Source organism: Monocercomonoides exilis, assembly GCF_001643675.1.
Source record: "Monocercomonoides exilis strain PA203 chromosome Unknown scaffold4-2303458, whole genome shotgun sequence".
Taxonomy (NCBI): domain Eukaryota; phylum Preaxostyla; order Oxymonadida; family Polymastigidae; genus Monocercomonoides; species Monocercomonoides exilis.
In genome coordinates this window covers 1041749-1062319 of record NW_027150549.1, presented here as the reverse complement: position 1 = coordinate 1062319, position 20571 = coordinate 1041749, and the positions used below count along the sequence as shown (strand labels likewise).

General features: G+C 30.2%; 1 protein-coding gene across 1 annotated transcript; it reads right to left on the bottom strand.

The window, feature by feature from the left end:
• Nucleotides 1–1820: 1820 nt before the first annotated feature.
• Nucleotides 1821–3332, bottom strand: MONOS_16680 (putative Poxvirus D5 protein; the record flags this gene model as incomplete). Its single annotated transcript, XM_067869567.1, has 1 exon — nt 1821–3332. The coding sequence occupies one exon, from the start codon at nt 3330–3332 to the stop codon at nt 1821–1823; it is 1512 nt and encodes a 503-aa protein (XP_067734707.1).
• Nucleotides 3333–20571: the final 17239 nt, after the last annotated feature.

The window sequence follows — 20571 nt, the reverse complement described above, 5'->3', positions numbered from 1 at the left end:
AAAGTCAATTTCGGTTTGATCTTTGAGATAATTATAATTCACGAATAAATATTAATTTTGGAATTAAAGCAAACCAATAAGCAAATGATTCAGCTCTTATTGAATTAAAGACAATTTATCTGAGCGATGCAATAATTGGAACTGAATGATTATGTCGAATAACAAACAGTGTGAAACAAGCACTCTTTCGCTTTGATTCAACATACATCTTTGCTTGCTGTGCTAGATCTTCTTCAGACCAAAGATATGGTATTTCAGCTATTGATCCATCTCGATTAAGATCTATCAATATAATCGATTTATGTGTATCTGATGGTTGTTATCATCTTGTATAATAAGTTGGAATAGGCAATGATAACAAGATGGAGATCGAGAGTTATTGCTAATATTCTTAGGGGTTTCTCATGATTAGATATTCAGTGATGTTCTATAAAGAAGGAGTTATTGATTGGTGTAATCGATGTGTATCTATAGCTGACATACCATATCTCCTAGGAGAAGAATTAGCTAAAGAATTAGCTGAAAGTGTTCAAGTTGGTGAATTAGTGGTGAAATTGTGTGAAAATTGGTGTTTTCGTTGATGAAATACATGTGTTGAACATGTGTTGAATGTGTTGATGTTACCGTTGGTGAAATCATCGGTATTATCGTTTGTGAAATCGTAAATAAAAATAATTGATTTTGTTTTTTGTTTTATAGTAAATGGGTCGGAAGAAGATATACGCAACTGTGGAAGAAGCGAAAGCGGCTCAACAGAAACAAATTAAACAGTTTCAGGAAAAACGTAAAGAAGAAACTAAGTGTTACAACGAACATGTATCTGAAAAACAGAAGAAGTTGATTAAGATATTGAGGAGAAAGCTTATCGAAAGTGATGAGCTGTTAGATGAGTTGATGGAAAAAGTTAATGGTTATTTGCCTGCACCGGGATGATTGAGTAAAATGTGTTAATTGACGAAATATAACAGACTACACACGTTCGTTGTATCGTAGATTGTATCAAACAGTAGTCAAGATAACATTATAGTTGATTGTCAACACCTATATTTTTTGAACAAATGGCATTATGGTGGATTGCCACATCGATGTTTTTCACTTGATTTGTGGTTTATTTTGGTGTATTTAGCTTGAAAAAGTGTCAACCGGCAGACCGGATACCAAATTGTGGCAGTATCGAGATGCTTGGGGAAGGGAAATATTGGGTAAAATCTCCGTGCTGGAAGCGTAGTCCGGTAGTCCGGTAGTCCGGTAGTCCGGATCTTTTAATTTCATCTGAAAAGAGCTGCCAACATGCTATTTCTGCCAACATGAGCATTTTACCCCTAATTTGTCATGATTTTGAGGGTTTTTATTTATTTTCGACTGTATCATCATTTTGCCACATTGCCACATGGAATCGTCAGTGGCACACAAGTTGTATCGTTTGTGTATTTATGATTCCAAATAAACGAATGTGTTTAGTTAATTTCCGCAGAACAATCAATGTCATCTTCATCTTCACGTCGTTTGAGGAGTTGTTCATACTCTGGCTTGAGTTTATAACACCACACTTGATTTCCTCTTCCACCTACTCGTGTTCTCTCACATCTGTCTTTAATTGCTAGTTGGAATGAGCGATCGTTCTTGTATTCAACTGGTCTGAAACATAGTGCTTCAGAACATCCCCGCACTTCTTTGAGTTTGTTGTAATGCTCCTGACAGAATACATCGATGACAGAGAGTGATGCTGCAATGATATCTTCCTTTGCTTCCGTTGTTGGAAAAGCTCTAGTGTTGAAATTGGTGAGATCTTTGCTGATGAAATAACAGAGAAGTTGTTCTTAGAATTCATTATCGAAAGAGTTAGTGAAATCCTTGTAGAATGTGAGATTGTTCTTATATTTTGAGTCACAATCACAAACAACATATCTGCTGTCACCAATCTCAATCTTTACCGGGTATGTGTGATTTGTCACAAATATGAAATTAGCTACATTCTCAGCTGTTCTTCTTGGCTGATTCTTCTCATTGATTCTGATTGTTGAATCTGTGATTATACTCTTCAAGGCATCGAAGTTAGCTGTTCGATCATCTCCAACATTCTTCAATTCGTTAAGTACAATGAGCATTTTCCCTTCGACGATGGAGTTGAACTGTCCTGTCAGTTCTGCAATCTCTGTGACATTTGGACATGAATATCCTGCCAACAGTTCAGCAAGTTCATTTGTCCAGACATTCTTTCCAATACCTTGCAAACCTTTGAGAACAAGTGATGTTTCTGCTTTTTTACCAGGATTTTGAACAATTGACGCAATCCAACAGAGGATGTATTGATAGAGTTCATCGTTGTCATTGGCGATAACTTCTCGTGTGAAATCGAGGAATGGTTTGATGATTTCGTCATTTTGTTCGTTTACCATTTGGTATTTGAACCCATGGAACAGGGAGAATATTTGAGGGTTATCTGAGAAGAACTTCACTCCATCGATCGACAGAACATGAGAGTATTGTTCGAAAGCTGTCTCAACTGTGAGAGTCTTTTTGTCATCATGCCACAGTTTTATTGTTTTGAACAGTTCGTACATTGCTGATTTTGTCTTGAATGTTATTGAATAACAAGAGGAGTGAATGTCAAACTCTTTTACAATAAATTCCATCCTTGCTTCAACAAACCTCAGAACTTTTATGAGATCTTCGGCGACTTCAGACAGTGAGGAGTATTGTTTTCGACAAGCTTTATCCCTGATTTCAGAGAACGAGAACGATGAGTTGAGATCAATTTCATGAACAGTTATCTCTCGTGGAGGTTCTTCCTTTTGCTCATTCTCTTTTCTGAGGAGTGGAATGATCACATCGTTGTAAAATGATGGATTCCATCTCTTGACAATCTTTTGTAGAACAAATAGATGTGACTTGTCATCTCTGTATCTGTTTCGTTTTTCTTCAAAGTGAGTGATTGCATTTGCTGTTAGAGCAGCTGTCTTTCTGATTTGATTGTAAAGAAAATCTATCGATTGGTCGTCGAAACCGTTTATGTTGACGAGAGAGTTGAGAGCTGCAAATAACGGTAAAAGAGTTAACTCAGAATCAAGTGACAGAGAACCTGTATCGTTATGTATTTCAACATCTTTGAGTCCATCAACAAGAGCAAGAGCGACAGTTGGAGACAAATCAACGACACCATCTTGTGTGAGAAGATTGTGTGGTTCAGCTGCCATTGTCGCTGATGTATTCTCTGTTTTGAGATCAATACCGAAAACGTCAAGAACACTCTCGAGTGATGAAAGATCTGTTAGCTGTCTGTAATTGTTGAGGGGAATGTATTTGGTGATGATTCTCTTGCCATCTTTCATCTCTCTGTATGAAAAGTCAGCTTGAACTTCAAGCCTCTGTTTTCGATCTCCAATGCCTGCAAAAATGTCGATATCGTACTCTGGACTCGTGAACACTTTGGTTTGTGACAAACATTTAAGGGGATAACCACACAGCTCACAATAAATGTGAAAACCACCATGATCTGTTTGTACAAGTCCGACGTTTCGGGGGGGGGGGGGGGGGGGGGGTTACTCGAGAATGGAATTCCTGATGGTTTTCGTTTGTTCAGCTTGAAGGGATTTGTTAAAATCAACATCAACGACACAAAAATCCTCACATTTGCTGATATCGACAGCTTTTCCAGTGTGTCGTTGGCCCTGCTTCTTGTCAGAGTATTTCTTGTAGTCGAACAAGTCAACAAGGTGATCTTTCATTCGTTCTCCCAGCGTTTGCTGTTCTGTTGAAATTGAATCAATTAGTTGTTGGATCACGTTGCCAGTGTCTGTTTGGGGGTTTGTCATTTTATAAAAATTAAAAAAAAAACAAAGATTTTTTGAAACAGATTTATTTTTGAAACGTGCATTTACGGGGAAGATGACGTCGAGGTTGATGTCGAACTTTGACGGGAAACAGTTAATTTTCACATTAAATGTATTTTGCCCACTTTACTCAGTTTGCCCGTTTGTCCACATATTTTGGAGAATATAATTTATCCTGTCCAGTCCTGTCCACCTGTCCTCTCTCCAGCACGGAGATTTCACCCAATATTTCCACGCCGCAGCATCGCTCACATCACTTGTCCACCTTAACCTGTCCAGGCAAAACAATTCACTGCGAAATCAACCAAAAATAAACACATTCAACTTACCCATTAACTTTTTCCATCAACTCATCTAACAGCTCATCACTTTCGATAAGCTTTCTCCTCAATATCTTAATCAACTTCTTCTGTTTTTCAGATACATGTTCGTTGTAACACTTAGTTTCTTCTTTACGTTTTTCCTGAAACTGTTTAATTTGTTTCTGTTGAGCCGCTTTCGCTTCTTCCACAGTTGCGTATATCTTCTTCCGACCCATTTACTATAAAACAAAAAACAAAATCAATTATTTTTATTTACGATTTCACAAACGATAATACCGATGATTTCACCAACGGTAACATCAACACATTCAACACATGTTCAACACATGTATTTCATCAACGAAAACACCAATTTTCACACAATTTCACCACTAATTCACCAACTTGAACACTTTCAGCTAATTCTTTAGCTAATTCTTCTCCTAGGAGATATGGTATGTCAGCTATAGATACACATCGATTACACCAATCAATAACTCCTTCTTTATAGAACATCACTGAATATCTAATCATGAGAAACCCCTAAGAATATTAGCAATAACTCTCGATCTCCATCTTGTTATCATTGCCTATTCCAACTTATTATACAAGATGATAACAACCATCAGATACACATAAATCGATAATATTGATTGACCTAATCGAGATGGGTGATTATTTTCGAAATCATATTTTTTCTGTCAAAAATATCGGTACGAAAATTTGAAAAGAATATTCATAAATGGACCATGAAAAGTTATTGATTTATTTATAATGATGCAGCTTCAATTATTTCAAGTCAAACTTTGGCTTTTGAAACGAATGATAAACTTTTAATGTTTAAATGACAATTATTCAGCAAATGATAATGAATTTTCATATAATCAACACCCCGAAAAAAGTTATGATTTCAAAAATAATCACCCAGATGGATCCATAGCTGATATACCATATCTCTTTCTTCTGTTTTGAATTCTGCAATTTTATTAATTAGTACATCAAATGATAGCTTGAAAGAGATTTTGGCTAGAAACATGACAAAACGATCCAAAATGTACTTTTTTTTGTATCAAACCGTGGAAAAGAACATCTCAAATGAGATCATAATCCTTATATTGTGTTCGTCCTAGTTCCAATTTCCGGATTAATGAAGATTATTTTGATGAAGAAGGTTTTACGTTGATATTCCAGCTCCTCCAAAGAAGCATATGCCTTCCATTCGTCGGAAATAATAGTTGTTCCGAGCAAAATAAAACGTTGAGTCAGCAGAACAAATATTTTCTTTTTTCTCTTCGTGACTATAGAAGTAAATATTTTACCAGCTCCTCCTCCGTCGAGACGCTCCACTCATCCAAATATCCAAACATAATCTTTTCTCCTTCTTCTTCCATATTTTCTCTTCCGCCAGACAGCTTCGTCAATTTCAACAGTTTTTCCTAGGCCTCCAATTGTTTGCTGTTTGTCATTCCATTCTTTTGCACAACAGACTCTTACAACACTGCGCCAAAAACTTACCGTCTTTTGAGAAATTCCGAACAAAGAAGAAATTGTTTTTATTGGTATTCTCACTCAATAATTCAAACAAATAAACAAAGTTGATTTGTTTGTATTATTGAATATTCGCAAAAATAGTACCATGATAAACTGATTTTCTTTCAAGGTATTTGGTTCATTTCCAGTATCTGTAATAAGGAAAAACAATGTCACATCTTTTTTGTATTCATGATATCAGCATTTCGGAACTTCGTTGTGCAAAACTTTCTTCAATTGTCAGCTTCACGTCATATCCTTGTTGTAAAAGAGCTTATTTCACTTTGAAATACTGAGATCCTTCTGTTCCACTGTTTTTTGCATAGAAATATAATTTGTCAATTCACATAAATATGTGAAATCTTTTGTTTTTTCTAAATATTTTTATTTCATCAATAAAAGGTTTCCTCACAGAATTTCTTGCACAAATGCAAATAATAAACAATGTGTTTTCATCTATTGACTTTTTTATATTTTCCTTTTATTCCACATCGTATTATTAGACAGTTTTTTCTTTTTTATTTTGTGAAATAATTGTCAATTATCCATTCACTGCAACCAGCATTTTTTGTTTCACTGCGGAAATTCCTTTGTTCCGAGAACAGTTTGATATTGTTGCAAAATCCACTGATTCCTTTTTTGTTTTAATACATCCTTTCACTGTTCGAATATTTTTGGGATGTAGTTTTTTATCTTCTCATTTCATAGATTGACATCTTTTTTCTCTGCTCCAGCAAATACATTTTTTTTTTTTTCTTTGAATTAGCCGTTTATATCTGTTTGATATTTTTTTCTTTTATTATGAAAAAAAAAGAATTTTATTCGATCTATTGCAAACACTTATTAAAACGTGATTATCAAATAAAATTGAAATTGGGTGAAAAACAATAAGAAAGTGAATATCCATATTAGTAATAGTTGTTAATTTTCACTGACGCTCAAATGAGTTATTTTTTATATCGATTTTTGAAACAATATTTAATGAAAGATTTCAAATAATGGTTTGTTTTTGGACTGTGTAATAATGTCCACATGCAACGAGAAAAAGATAGAGAGAGAAAGAGAAAAAGAGAGAAAGAAAGAAAAAGAAAGAAAAAGAAAGAGAAAGAAAGAGAGAGAAAGAAAAAGAAAGAAAAAGAAAGAGAAAGAAAGAGAGAGAAAGAAAAAGAAAGAAAAAGAAAGAGAAAGAAAGAGAAAGAAAGAGAGAGAAAGAAAAAGAAAGAAAAAGAAAGAGAAAGAAAGAAAGAGAGAGAAAAAGAAAGAACAATTTTGAAAAATGACCTTGAATGAGATGATCATATATATTATTTTTTTTGATAAGTCGCAAATTTTCTATTGTCAAATGATTTAAAATTTTGTTATAAAGCACAAATTTTGGTTAACATTCATGCAAATTCACTTGAATGTTTGCAATTGCATTATCAAGTTCCAGATAACATATTAAATAAGTTTCTTGAATGTTGACAAAAATTTGAGCAAAATATGAAAATTTAATATCATTCGACAATTGAACGTTTGAGACTTTTCATAAAAAATTACACATATGATTTCAAATTTGTTTGCAAAATCCCACCTGAAAGCATTTTTTGGATGTAAGTGACTTTGTTCTTTATAGCAGTTTTCAGTTTCTTCTGTTGTTTCGTCTCCACTTCCAAACAATTCTGATGTTGAATATTTGTCTTTTTCTTCTTCAAATCTTCACAAAATAAGTAAAAGTATTTGCTTTCCAATTGGTGAAGAGATGCAAGAGGATTACTTGCTTGTTGCTTGTTTCTCTTAACTTTCGAAAGAAACAGCAACATTTATTTCATTCCATCTTATCTTTTTTTCGTGAAACGGTGAAGCAAAAATTCTTCCTTTTTCGCTGCTCCATAAAAGATTTAATTTTAAATCTTTAACCCTCAGCTTCGGTGATATTCTTTCATGAAGCATTTGGAAATATGACATAAAATGCTTATTAATTGACACACTTCCAATCTCATCTTTTGATGAACAAAATAACGTTTTTTAAAAAATGAGATGAGTTTTCAGATGTTAAGATATCCTCTCGAGAGGACACCAAACTCTCCTTTACTGTGTTCTTCTGCAAAAAAATAGAAAACGAGGTGGAAAAGAATTTCTTGAAAATGGAAGATAAAGGATAAAAGAGGAAATATTGAAACAAACACTTTCGAAAATGCTAACCGCAGTCAGCTCATTTTTTGAGTGATTGTTTATAACATGATAATTGAAAAGAAAGGTTAAAAGAATTTGCAATGCAATAAATGGAATATTGACTGTCATTAAAAGGCACTTCTGAATTAAGTGGAAACTTGATTTGTAATGTCTATTGTGTTGTGATTGATAACTAATAACTCCACGGTGAAATATTTCTTTCTTTTCATAGAAATCTCGTGATATTTGAGACTTCTTGAAAAAAAGAGAACAGTTTTGCTTAAAGTCAAGCAAAACCAGAATGTCATTTTCTTTTTGTACATAAAGATTGTTGTTGAACTTTTCTATTTTTTTTTTTTTTTTTTTTTTTTTTTTTTTTTTTTTTTTTTTTTTTTTGATAATTTCGAACTTAATCAAAATTCATTACACTTCCATTTCATCATCTGTAAGTCCATTTGTTTTCATTTAAATTTCTTAACTATTCTTTTGATAACAACAATTGAATATATCTGTTCTATTTTTAGCTTTATTAATGTATTTAGACATTTTTCAAGAATGAGAAAAACTTATATTTGTCAAAATTTTTTTGAAAAGTTCCTTTCGTTTAATTTTCAGATAAAAATAAAAATTTCATATTTCGATCATAATTCTGTTCACACACACCAAATTCAACTGTCATAAAAACATAATCTCATCAATGACATTATTTCCATTTTAGTGAATTTTCGAGATTGGAAACAGAAATTTGATAGAAATATGCAATTATAAATATATCTGAAGATTTAACAAAAGGAACTTTTCAAAAAAATTTTGACATTTAGACTTTTTTCTATTCTCATATTTTACCAAAGTTCATATGGGGGAAAATATGGACTTTCAAGCTTTTTATACACAAAGCACGAAAAAATTGTTTCACTTATAACATAATTGAACTAAATCAGATTTCATAATGAATTTGTTTTTCTATCTATACACAAACGAAAGTGATATATATTATTATTAAGTTTTGTGACATAAAATGTATTTTGGTGATTATTTTTGAAATCATAACTTTTTTCGTGGGTGTTTATTTTTCAAAGGTTGTTTGTCATTGGGAAGAGTTTTTGTATTCTATGTGTGTCTTTATCACAACAGTAAAAATAATAAATGTTTATGCTCAAATAAAGATGTTAATGTTTTCAATGAACCTTTTCATTTTTTTGTGCTCTTTTGTTGATAAAAAAGTGAAAATATTGAACCGAAAATTCTGAAAGAAAAAATATGTTTTCAAAAATAATCACCCATTTCGAAAAATGAACCAATTTTGTTGAAAATTTTCGTTCACAAAAAGTAAATCTGAAGTGCGTAATTTTTCGATATAAATGCCTGAAGTCAAATATTTTGTCTCTTATTTTATTGAAAAGAATATTTTTTTTATTATTCTTAAAAAAATATCTCTTTTATTTATTTCATTCATCAAATTAATGTTCTAGTAAAAACAATCCATTTCGAATATAAAACGGTTTTTTTTCTGTTCTTCTTGTGTTGTCTGTGCGGATGTTTCCAAAGAGGCAGACATGGTAGATAAATCAGATGAAGCAATTGAATCAAATGAAGCAGTAGAGCGAGCTGGTTGAAAGACTGAGGAGGACGAGGTGGATGAAGCAGATAATGAATTGATGTTTCATTTTCTCCTCATCGTTTTTCATATTATATCATATTCAACATATTAAAATTTGAAAGCGTTTGCATGTTACGAAGACTTATTCGTTGAATTGGATAGTTGAAATTATATGGCCAAATCTAATTGAAAAGTTCCTTTTGTTTAATTTTCATATGAAAATGAAAATTAAATATTTTCTTTAAAATTTTATTCCTACTCACCAACTTTCACCAGTATGTAAATTTTCACATTGTCAAGATTTTGTTTCCATGACAGCGAAATAAGGAAAGTGGGAACAGATATTTGATCGAAATATGAAATTTTTTATTCTATTTGAAAATTATACAAAAGAAACTTTAAAAAAAAATTTGGCCATGTGGGTAAAGAAATGCGTTCAACTGTCAAGAATGATGTGTTGTTCTGATAATCAATATCATCATCCGACTAGTTTATTAAAAACTTTTTGTATTTTCTTTCATTTTCACTGCTTTCAGTTTTATTTCGCTTTAACCACCATTCACAATGTTGAAAATTATAATTTGATTTAGTTGAATGAATAATTATCTGTTCAAAAGTGAAAGAAGTGAAGCGCAAACGATTTCTAATTTTTGTCAATAATTTTCTTTCACTTTTTTGAACAGAGGAACCGTGAAGTTTTAGCATCCGTTTTGTACAGTCAACAAGGTTTTTTGTTCAATTCCATTGAGAATTGCTCAAATCTTTTTTTGTCACAGCATTCAAAAATGACTCCAATAAAAGAATCTTATTCTTTTTTTCAATTTTGTAGTACAACAGACCGGAATGAAACAACAAGTTGCTAATCTTTTTTATTGTGAACAAAAAATGAAAAATTATTTTGTTTATTAAAAACAAGGATTAAACAATACCACTCAAACGTTCAATAAATAATTGCATAATTTTCTTTCCATTTCAGTCAAAACTGGTTATTATCACATTGAATACAATCATATTCGTTTATTGTCACATACTTCGATGCACCGACATTTTTGGCTTCTTTTTCATTCATTTTCCTTCGCATATAATCACAGGGCTGAAAATATATAATCACATTTTTTATCATTACGGGTGGATTTTTCATTGAAAAATCGACTTTTTGATCAGAAATCTCAATTTTTTTATTTTTCAAAATTTTGTTTTAATAAGTCTGAATAGCATAAAGAAACATTAAAAATTCATATTTCAATTGAAAAAAGTGTTTTCGTAAAGAATTACCAAAAATTAAAAAATTGACCCAAAATTAATTAAATAATTTATTAATGTTTATTTTTTTCTGTGTGAAGCAACATCGTATATTATCACAATCGGATTTAATCACAAAAAGTTGTGCAAAATCCGATGAGATTATATCCGGTTTTGACTGTATAAGATGATGAATTTAAAAATAGAAACTATACAAAGAAAAAGAACCATGCTTGATGCATTTCTAAAAGTGTGGCCTATCTTTCTTTTATTCGACCGATACTGATAAATTATCTGCATGATTGCCTCCTTTACTTGCTGCTTCCGAAAATGACTATCATTTCCTAGTGCTTCACTCTGCTGGGATGAAAAAACAGCCATCAACAAATTCAAAATGAATTTATTCAAATTTTCTGAAATTTTCACTTTTATTATGGTAACAATTTTGATCCAAAGATGCAGATTCAAAGACGCAAATTTTTTTGTTCGGAACGATTGACTATTATGTAAATAAACTATTAGAAGCAAAAAATGCAGGTGTTGGAATCTGTTCTATGATCATGAGTTGATACATTATTATTTGTTGAATTGAGCTTAGGGGTTTTTTGTTCAAACGAAAAATTATTTTATGTTATTGTCAAATTACTAAATGCAATGTGAAACAAACTATTAGTAATTTATTTTGCATGCGGATACATTTACACGTTTGAGTATTTAATAATCATTTTTATTAGCCAATCTGGATATTTTTTGTGAATTGATAATTTGAAACATTTAAAAAATATCAATCATTCATTAATCAAAATGATAAAAAAAGAAATAAATAAATAAAAATAAATAAATAAATAAAAATAAGAAAATAAAAAATAAAAAAATAAATAAATAAAATACCTTGAAGGACAAACATAGCATAATTTGCTTTCACTCCATTGGAAACGGGAAACAGCAAAATCCTATTCAGGATTCAGTTGGAAATTAATAAAAGAATTTCGAAGAGGAAAAGAGAAAAAGCATTCGAAATATTAAATATAAGCTTTCATAAGTTGCAAAAAATAAGCAAAAATAGAGTATCAAACACAAAATTTCAAACCTTTTTCTTCATTATAATCCCATTTCAAATTTCAATTTTTTTATTGATCTGCAATTTGCAGAAATGCTTTTTTGATGTATCAAGATAATATATGTATGTTGTTGAAGTGTTTCATGAGGTTAATAACGATTTCTGCAAATTTCCACGTAATAAAAAAGTTTTCATGATCATTGAGATCTTTTTTGAAGTCAAAATTTTTTTGTCGATCTGTTTGAAATAAAATATTATGAATTTTTTGAGTGTGTTGGTTTTCAATATTTGATCTTGCAATATGGAAGAAATAAAAATAATTTCAAGCAGAAAAATGTTTGTATATTCGAATTTGAGTTTTTTCGAAATGGAAAAAATATCAGAGAAATGAAAAAAAATACGTTAAAAATTTGTTATCCTTCACCAATCAAAATGACATAAAAAACAAAAAGTACTTCATGATATTGATCATTAAAAAAATTTAAAACAGTCAGAAATTTTCAAATCAGATTCAATAACTTTCAAAAAAACATAATTCAATCACATTATCATAAAACATTCACCAAATATCAACTAAATTTCAATAATTTTGAACAACAAAAGATATAAGAAAAAACAGTACTATTATAACAAATTCAAGGTTTCAAAGACAATTCCAAACAAAAAAGAAAACTCATACAAAAAGTTCAAAAACTTACTTGTCTATTTTCCCTCTGTCTTCCATCCACTTTCCTCTTTCTGTTATTTCTCTTGTCCAAACTCAAAAAGAACAAATCCAACAAAGAAAAAAGACAGACAAAGTGATAAAACAACATTTCATACTCTCAACAACTCTCCCTTCCAAAAACCTCACTCAAAGATCAATGAATTCCCTCACAACTCTCTCTATTTATGAATCTCGATAAATACAATAATTATAGGTACAATAACCAATTTTATAATAGGGACATTATTGGGACAAAAACCACAAGAAAACAATCGGATTCTAACTGTTGTGCACCTGGGAGGCTGTTCGTCGTATCCAAGTCCGGATAAAGCAGCCCGAAGGCTGCAATATCTAATACGAACAGTCATGTCCAGCACCCTTCCGATAGAGTGCCAGCTAAGTATACACAATAACCAGTTTCTTAATAGGGGACACCATAAATACAATTTTGAGATTCATTTAAAGAAGAAGAGTCAAGAAGAAGATCAAATATCCTTGAAAGAAGATCTTGAGAAGATTGAGAAAGAAGAGAAGAGTTAGATTATGTGATATCAGAGTGAAATGACTTCCTTGTTCGTTGAACCTTTTCTTTCATTGTCGAAAATTCGATGGCAACCAGAGAGCGTCGAAGAGATATCCAACAGCTGAAGCATAGACAAATGAGCCCTTGCGCTCAAAATACAAATAGTCTTTCATGTGAGGAACTGACAATGATGGCCATGAGATTTGTTGAGATGGTACATATTCTTCAAAGTACCTTTCATGTACGGAGTCATTGACAGATGTTGAAGATGGTGAAGAGTTTGATGATGATGTTGAGAAAATGTTTGAATGAGAAGTTGAAGAAGTTGATGTCGAAGTATTCATATTGTTTTCGAAGATGTCGATAAAGTCATGAAGTGTGGTGATGTGTTCAGTTGATAGATTGTTGTTGATTGTGTTCACAAGTGCACCAAATTCACTATCACAGATATTTTTTCCATGGTGCTCAGCGAAGAAATTGAGTTGAGTATTTTCCTTTTTAAGAAGTTTCGATTGTTTTGAGAGGATGAAGTGAAGAAGGAAGCAATTTCGGTTGTGTGGACCCGAATCGCAAAAGAACTTAAAAGTGTGAGTGTCTGAGAAGAAGTGTCTTTTGATCACAGATTCCAGACACTCAATAACAAATCTGCGATCATTTGAGAGGCAGTCGGAATAAAAGTTGAATGTTCGTTTTATTTGTTGATTATTAATTTTTTGAAGAGAGATGATTGTGAATTGAGAAACCTGTTGATAATTGAAGAATTCTTGTTGAAGTTGATTTTTTCTGAGAGGGAGTTTCCATTTTTCTTTAAAGTCGAAGACGAAGACTGCTTCTCCCTCTTTCAAATTGTCGACAGTCGATTGATAATGCTTTCGTTGCATTTCTGCAACAAGATAATGTTGTCGAAGAAGTTTGAGTGTATGAAACTCTGTTAAACAAAATCCATTTTTGTTTTGTGATGAATTCAACTTGTTTTTCAGATAGTTGAATTTTTTGCACATGCCGCAGAGATCTGTTCTTCTTTTTGCTTATGAGAAGTTGGTGGTGAGTTTGAAGAAATGGGTAAGAGAAACTTTGATGTTCGTTTCTTCTGAAAACTCTTTCCACAATTACGTCTTAAACTTGAAGATCAATCTTTTCTCGTTGGGAGAAAAGATGCCCATTTTCTTTCTTTTTTCTTTCAAAGCTTCTAATCCATAAGAAGATGTAATTGATGATGATAGTTGTGGAATGGAAGTTGAATGATGAGGATGTGCGATGATGACGATGATGATGTTGTTATTGTTGTTGATGATGATGATATGTAATTTGAAGTGGTATAATTTGATGTTTCTGAAGAAGAAGAGGAACCACCAAATTGAATTGTTGAAAATGTTGGCTTTGTATTTTCTTTTGTGCAAAATGAAAGGGAAGGAGTGAAACCTTTTGTGTAAAGATTATTCCATGAAGAACTCCATTTGTCACTATCGAATTCAGAAACACTTTCATCATTGCAAATACCCCAAAAACTATTGAGTCCACTCTTTCTTATCTCAACTGCAATGTGATGTCCGTTATGTTGATTTAGATGTTTGAAAAGAATTTGTCCAACAAGATGATAAATGATCGTTTCCTTATTGCTCTCTTGAAGACGTTGAATGTTTTCTTCTGAATACCCTTTGCAGAACGTGCGCTGGTTAGCACGATCAGTTTCAATTAGAAGCGTTCTCGAAGGCGCAGAACTAGCAGAATCAGTGCATTCATGACAGAGAGCTAGCACCTCTGGAAATGCAGCTATTTCCTCCCATCTCGCAGCACAGCATTTTTCCTTGCATTCATCGCAATAGACAGCATTTTTTCCGTTCAATATCTCATAAGAAAAGAGAGATGAAAGACCTTTGTTTGGAGATGATGAATTGATAACGACATTGTTGCTAGCTTCGTTGAAATGTGTTGAGAATTTTTTGCATTTTTGGCATTTGAAATGAGTGATTAAAACATAATTGAAGGTGTCCTTATTAATCAACTCATCTTTTTGAAGAAGTTGGTGAAGATTGTCAAATGCCTCAGCCACGTTTTGTTGTTGTCTGCTGCCATAGTTGCAAAAATTTACTCATTTGTTGATTTGTAATGATTTCAACAAAAATTGTTCTAATTAACAAAATAATTACATAACAAATTAAGGAATAATTCAAACAAGTTTATAAACATAACAAACTTCAAAAAAAGATTTGTTTTCTTTTTTAAAACTTTTTTTTTAAAAGTATCTTTTTTCTTTCAAATTTTTAAATAGTAATACTTATAAATTATTAACGAAATTTTAAAACTGATAAATTTCATTTTTGTTATAAAATTGTTTATAAAGAAATATAATATTAATTGATTAACATTTTAATTGTTTTTATCCGAAAATAAATAATTCCTTTTCAAAAATTGTCATAAACATCATAACATTTAAAAATCTAAAATGCAATACGTTTACATAAACTAAAATAATAAATAAGTTAAAATTTATTTCTTCCCATAATTACACTTTTGAATTTCGAATATCAAAATTTTAAAATTCTAGATATATATAAATGTTAAAAAATACAAATAAAAATTGTAGCATATATTTTGACATTTGTTTAAATTTTATTTGTATTTCTTCACATATAATAAAAATTTTCGATAACAATAAAACTTTATTGTTTCAAATTTTTGAATTGAGTAAGAAAAAGTTTAAGAATATGAAATGAATTTTAAATTTTTTTTAACATTCTTTCAATTTTATTTTTAATTTTAAAGAAGTAATTTCTTATTCATAATATTTTGTTTTTTATTGAAAGATATTGAAAGAAAATGATTTAATATATTCTTTCTTAATTGTCAATATTCATTAGGTTATAATTTTTGAGGGATTTTATTTGTTGATATGATGAATTTTATTAAAGATTGAGTGATATTATTATATACCTTTTAAATGAGAATAATTATGATATTTGAAAAATAGTTGTTGAAATATGATACACTTTTGACAAACTTACTAATACCAAATTAGAAAATGAAATAAAACAATCGTTTTTTTTAAATACATGTGATTTTATAATACATAATCCAATAATATGAAAGACAACTATTTTGAGATTTGAAAATACTATTTATTTTGAAATCTGAGAAAAAAAGAATACAGTTTTTTGAATGACGTAATTTTGTTGCTTCTTGAAAAATTTGCATGAAAGACCAAATTTCCCCTCATATGTTTGTGTGTTCATTTATTTGTTGAATAATCAAAAGAAGTATTATGCTTTTATTATTTCTTAAATAGATTTGTGATTCTTTTCGAAAAGAAAATATAGTCAATATGTGTGATATTTTAAATTCAGACATTTTTTGTAGAATTCTTGCAATTGATTTGGATGATTATTTTTGAAATCAAATTTTTTTATAATAAAAAATTTCGGTTCAAAATATTCTTTTAAATATTAACAAAGGAATAGAGAAAAGTGAAAAGTTTTATTGAAGAAGTTTTCATTTTTATTACAACCAATACATTTGTATTTGGAATGATTAAAAAAAAAAATTTCATTAAAATACAAAATCTCTATAAAAAACAAAACAATTTTCGAAAAAATTGCACCAGAAAAAAGTTACGTTAACTTATATAATCACCCATTTGATGTGTGTAACAATCAAATAAAATGAGATAACAAAAATTCTTCAAAAAGAAATGGTTAATGTTTTGGACGTATTTTTTATAGAAGTGTTACCATTATGAATGAAAAAACAACAAATTTCGATAAACCTGATTATTAATAATTGCTATCTCTTTAAAAAGAATAACGAATATATTGAATGAAAAATCAAATAAACTATTCCAAAAATTTAGAAAATGTTTTAGAAAACACATACAAGGGGTTAAAACACAACATAAACAACATCATCCAGATCACCAAATAACAAAGATTGAACGGTTGCAGTTTTATTTTATAAGCAACGGGAAAACAGAAGCATCAATAAGAGGAATACACCCAATCAATGAAACAAGTTTTCCATCTCAAACAACATTGTTTGTGGCATTCCTATCGTCTGCTTCCTTTGGGCATATAACTTTTTTCTATTTGGCATCGGCATATTCTTGTATTCGTGTTTCATCCATGCAGAAAACATATTGTGGTTCAACATTATTTATAACTTTTTGCAATTCTATCACATATTCTTTTCCCAATGATTGCTTCACTTCTTTCCTTTTAATTTCAATTGGCTTTGTAAGTCAGTTTTTATTTTGTCATTGTAATTCTTTAAAAACTTTAGAATGAAAGAGGAGGAAATGTTTAAATTACAAGTTGAGTTGATGTAGGTTTGCAATGAATAAATAGTGAATGGATATCCTCTTTTGTTTTAATCAATGCAAAGCTCAACAAGTTCGTCCTTCTTTTCTATAGTTATTTCACTTGACATTCTTCTTTTTTTAATTTCTTTATTTGCCATTTTTTCCAATTCATAAATGCTTTGTTTTTTTGTTGATTTGAAGCAATGGTTTCTTTTTCATTAATACTTTTTTTTATAATTATTTGAAAAAAGAATTATATCAATTATAAAAGTGAAATAATTTTTTTAACTGACTTTCCATATTAACAAACAGCTTGAAGACCTTGGTTTAATTATTATTTCGTCCAATACAACATTTTCTTTTTCGCCGATCACAAATTGCTGTCTTCCAACTTTTGAAACAACCATTTTTCTTCTCAGCGCCCGAACAGCATTTTTAATCCTTTTGCGTGAGAATTCCATGGAGTTTATTGCGTCTGTGATCCTGACAACTCCATCCACCACAATGCACTCCATCCGTTCCAGCCGATTGTCAATCCTTCTGTAATCGAAAGATTTCATTGCAGCACGTAATTTCCTTTGTCCAGCAATTCTCTTTTGTTCCACATAAATTTTCATTTTTTAATTATGGTAATGATCTTAAATCCAATTTATTTATATATTAATTTTAATAATCCATTAGTGCTGAAATAATATAACTAGTGACTTTAATAATAATATTAAATACAGTCAAAACAGGACATAATCACGTCGAATTTAATCACATTCGTATATTGTCACATTTTTCGATGCATCGACATTTTTGGCCTATTTTTCATTCATTTTTCATCGCATATAATCACAGGGCTAAATATATATAATCACATTTTATATTATTATGGGTTATTTTTTCATTCAAAACTCGATTTTTTGATCTAAAATTTCTATTTTTCGCTTTTTCAAATATGTGCTCAAAAAAGTTAAAATAATGTGTATTAACGAAAAAAATTAATTTCGCAAGTGAAAAATGCGTTTTAATGAAGATTTTTCAAATACATGTCAAAATTTTTTTGAAAAGTTCCTTTTGTTTAATTTTCAGATAAAATGAAAATGTCAGATTTCAATCAATTTTCTGTTCTCTCTCATGAAACTTCACAATAATGGAAATAATATCATTGTTTTGGTTTTGTTTCCATTTTTATGAAGTTTCGTGAGTGGGAACAGAAAATTGTTGAAAATTTGAAATTTAAATTTTATTTGGAAATTAAACAAAATGAAGTTTTCAAAAAATATACATATATGTGAAAAAATATTTGACTTCAGGCATTTTCATTGCAAAAATCATGCACTTTTCGTGACTTTTTAGGTCAAAAAACACATTAAAGATGGGTCCATTTTATGACATTCGTGAAATGTTGGAAAATTTTATGTATTGATTTTAACGATGCCTGTTTTCGGATATGAAAATCGAATTTGTTTTGAAATCTGAGAAAGTGAAATAAAGTTATGAGTGAAGCAATTTTTCAATGCCTTGTGCAAAGAATGCTTGAAAGTCTGTATTTTCCCCCATTTGGTATATCAGACTTGCATTTTTCTGTTGATAGAGTATTTTTCAAAAAAAATTATCTTCAAAATCAAAAAGAAGCAGGTTCGAGTTTTTTTACGAGATTTCGAAAATTATTTCTTAACTATTCAGTCTGCACGATAATGAAAGTCTGTTATGCCAAATGAGTTTGTATTGTTTAGATATCTTTTGAGGAATATAATCTGATTTTCTCTTTGACTTGTTATTGAGAAAACGATCTTGTCCGGTATTTTGTGCGATGTCCGATATTTTATGCAATATCTGTGATTTCAGTTTGATAAACCTATAATTTATTGATCAATTTATGGATATAACTTTATGTATATTGTTTTTAATGTGAAGATAGATAAATTGTGTGTTCGAATGGTAATTGATGAAAAACAATATTGGCGATTATTTTTCATATCGTAACTTTGTTCGAAGAATGATCTTTTTTTTCATAATTGTGGTATGAAATGAAAAAGGCAAAAATACATGTTTATAAATGAATAGAAAAAGAATCTTGAGTGAATTTTTGAAAACCAAGTTGCCTTGAGAAAATACAAAAAAATTCCATTATTACATTAATTTATTGAGTTATTATTAATATTTTATTTATTTGATATCACGACCTCCTACAAGTCCAGTTATTGATTATGAAAGAATATTATTTGTGTATGATAAAATGATATTACTTTTTTAATGATTCGAATTAACGATTATCTGAAAATAAATGATTGATTGATTTATAAAATTTAGAAGCGAAATAGTGAGGCTTATTATTTTGTGTTTTTTTTTATACAATATCATTAATGTTATAAAATAGGAATATTCGATTTTGAGCGATTTTTGTAGTTCTTGGGAATTACTGGCATTGCAAATGATACATAAAGAGAAAGTGAAGTTAAAAACTTATCTATTCGAAGTATCGTAATTTTCCAGAAAAATCAGCGAAAGAAGAATAAATATTTCCAAGGGAAATAATAATTAGAGGTGTGTATTTTTGTTTTTCAATCATTTTAATTTTCATAACATCAGGATCTTTTTGCAAATGTTCTCAGCCTATTCGAACATATGAGATGAGGAAATACGGCTTTTGAGAAGGGTTATGGAAGAAGGTTGATGATGAAAAGAAAATGACAAATAGAGGAAAGAGCCAAAGGAAATATTAGATGCGAATGGAAAAGATGTGATTTACAAAATAAATATTGGATTTCGAAAAGAATAAATCAACATTGCAGATGAGACAGCGAAAAATAAATGATTAAGTTGAAGAAGATATCCTTCAAATAATTGATAAAGCGAAACAATATTGTTTAAAATGCAGAATATGAAGTTATAAATTGAAACTGAAGTGAAAAAGAAAATTGGATGAATATTATTGAAGAAATGCAAATTGACGATTGAAATTAGAGGAATATTTGAAGATGAACAAAGCTTCCTCTTTTTTCTTTCCGAATATCGGAGACAGAGGCAGGTCGTAATGAATGAGCCTTATCCACAAAGAAGCTGCGTAGTGGAAGAGTGAAAAAGAAGAAGACAAAGAAATCTTCTGCCGCACAGACAGACGATGAATAACAGAAGACAAGGGGATAAGCGCTGCTGCTTTTTCTGCTACACATCAAGAGAAAATGGACAGAAGCAGAGCAGGAAAAGAGCACAGAGAAAACAGCTTGGTCTGATTGCGCTGTAAAGGCAAGAAAGAAGAAGAAGAAGAAGAAGAAAATGATGATGATAACGAAGATGATGATGAAGTGAAAGTTGAAAGAGTTTTCCTTCTTTCATTTC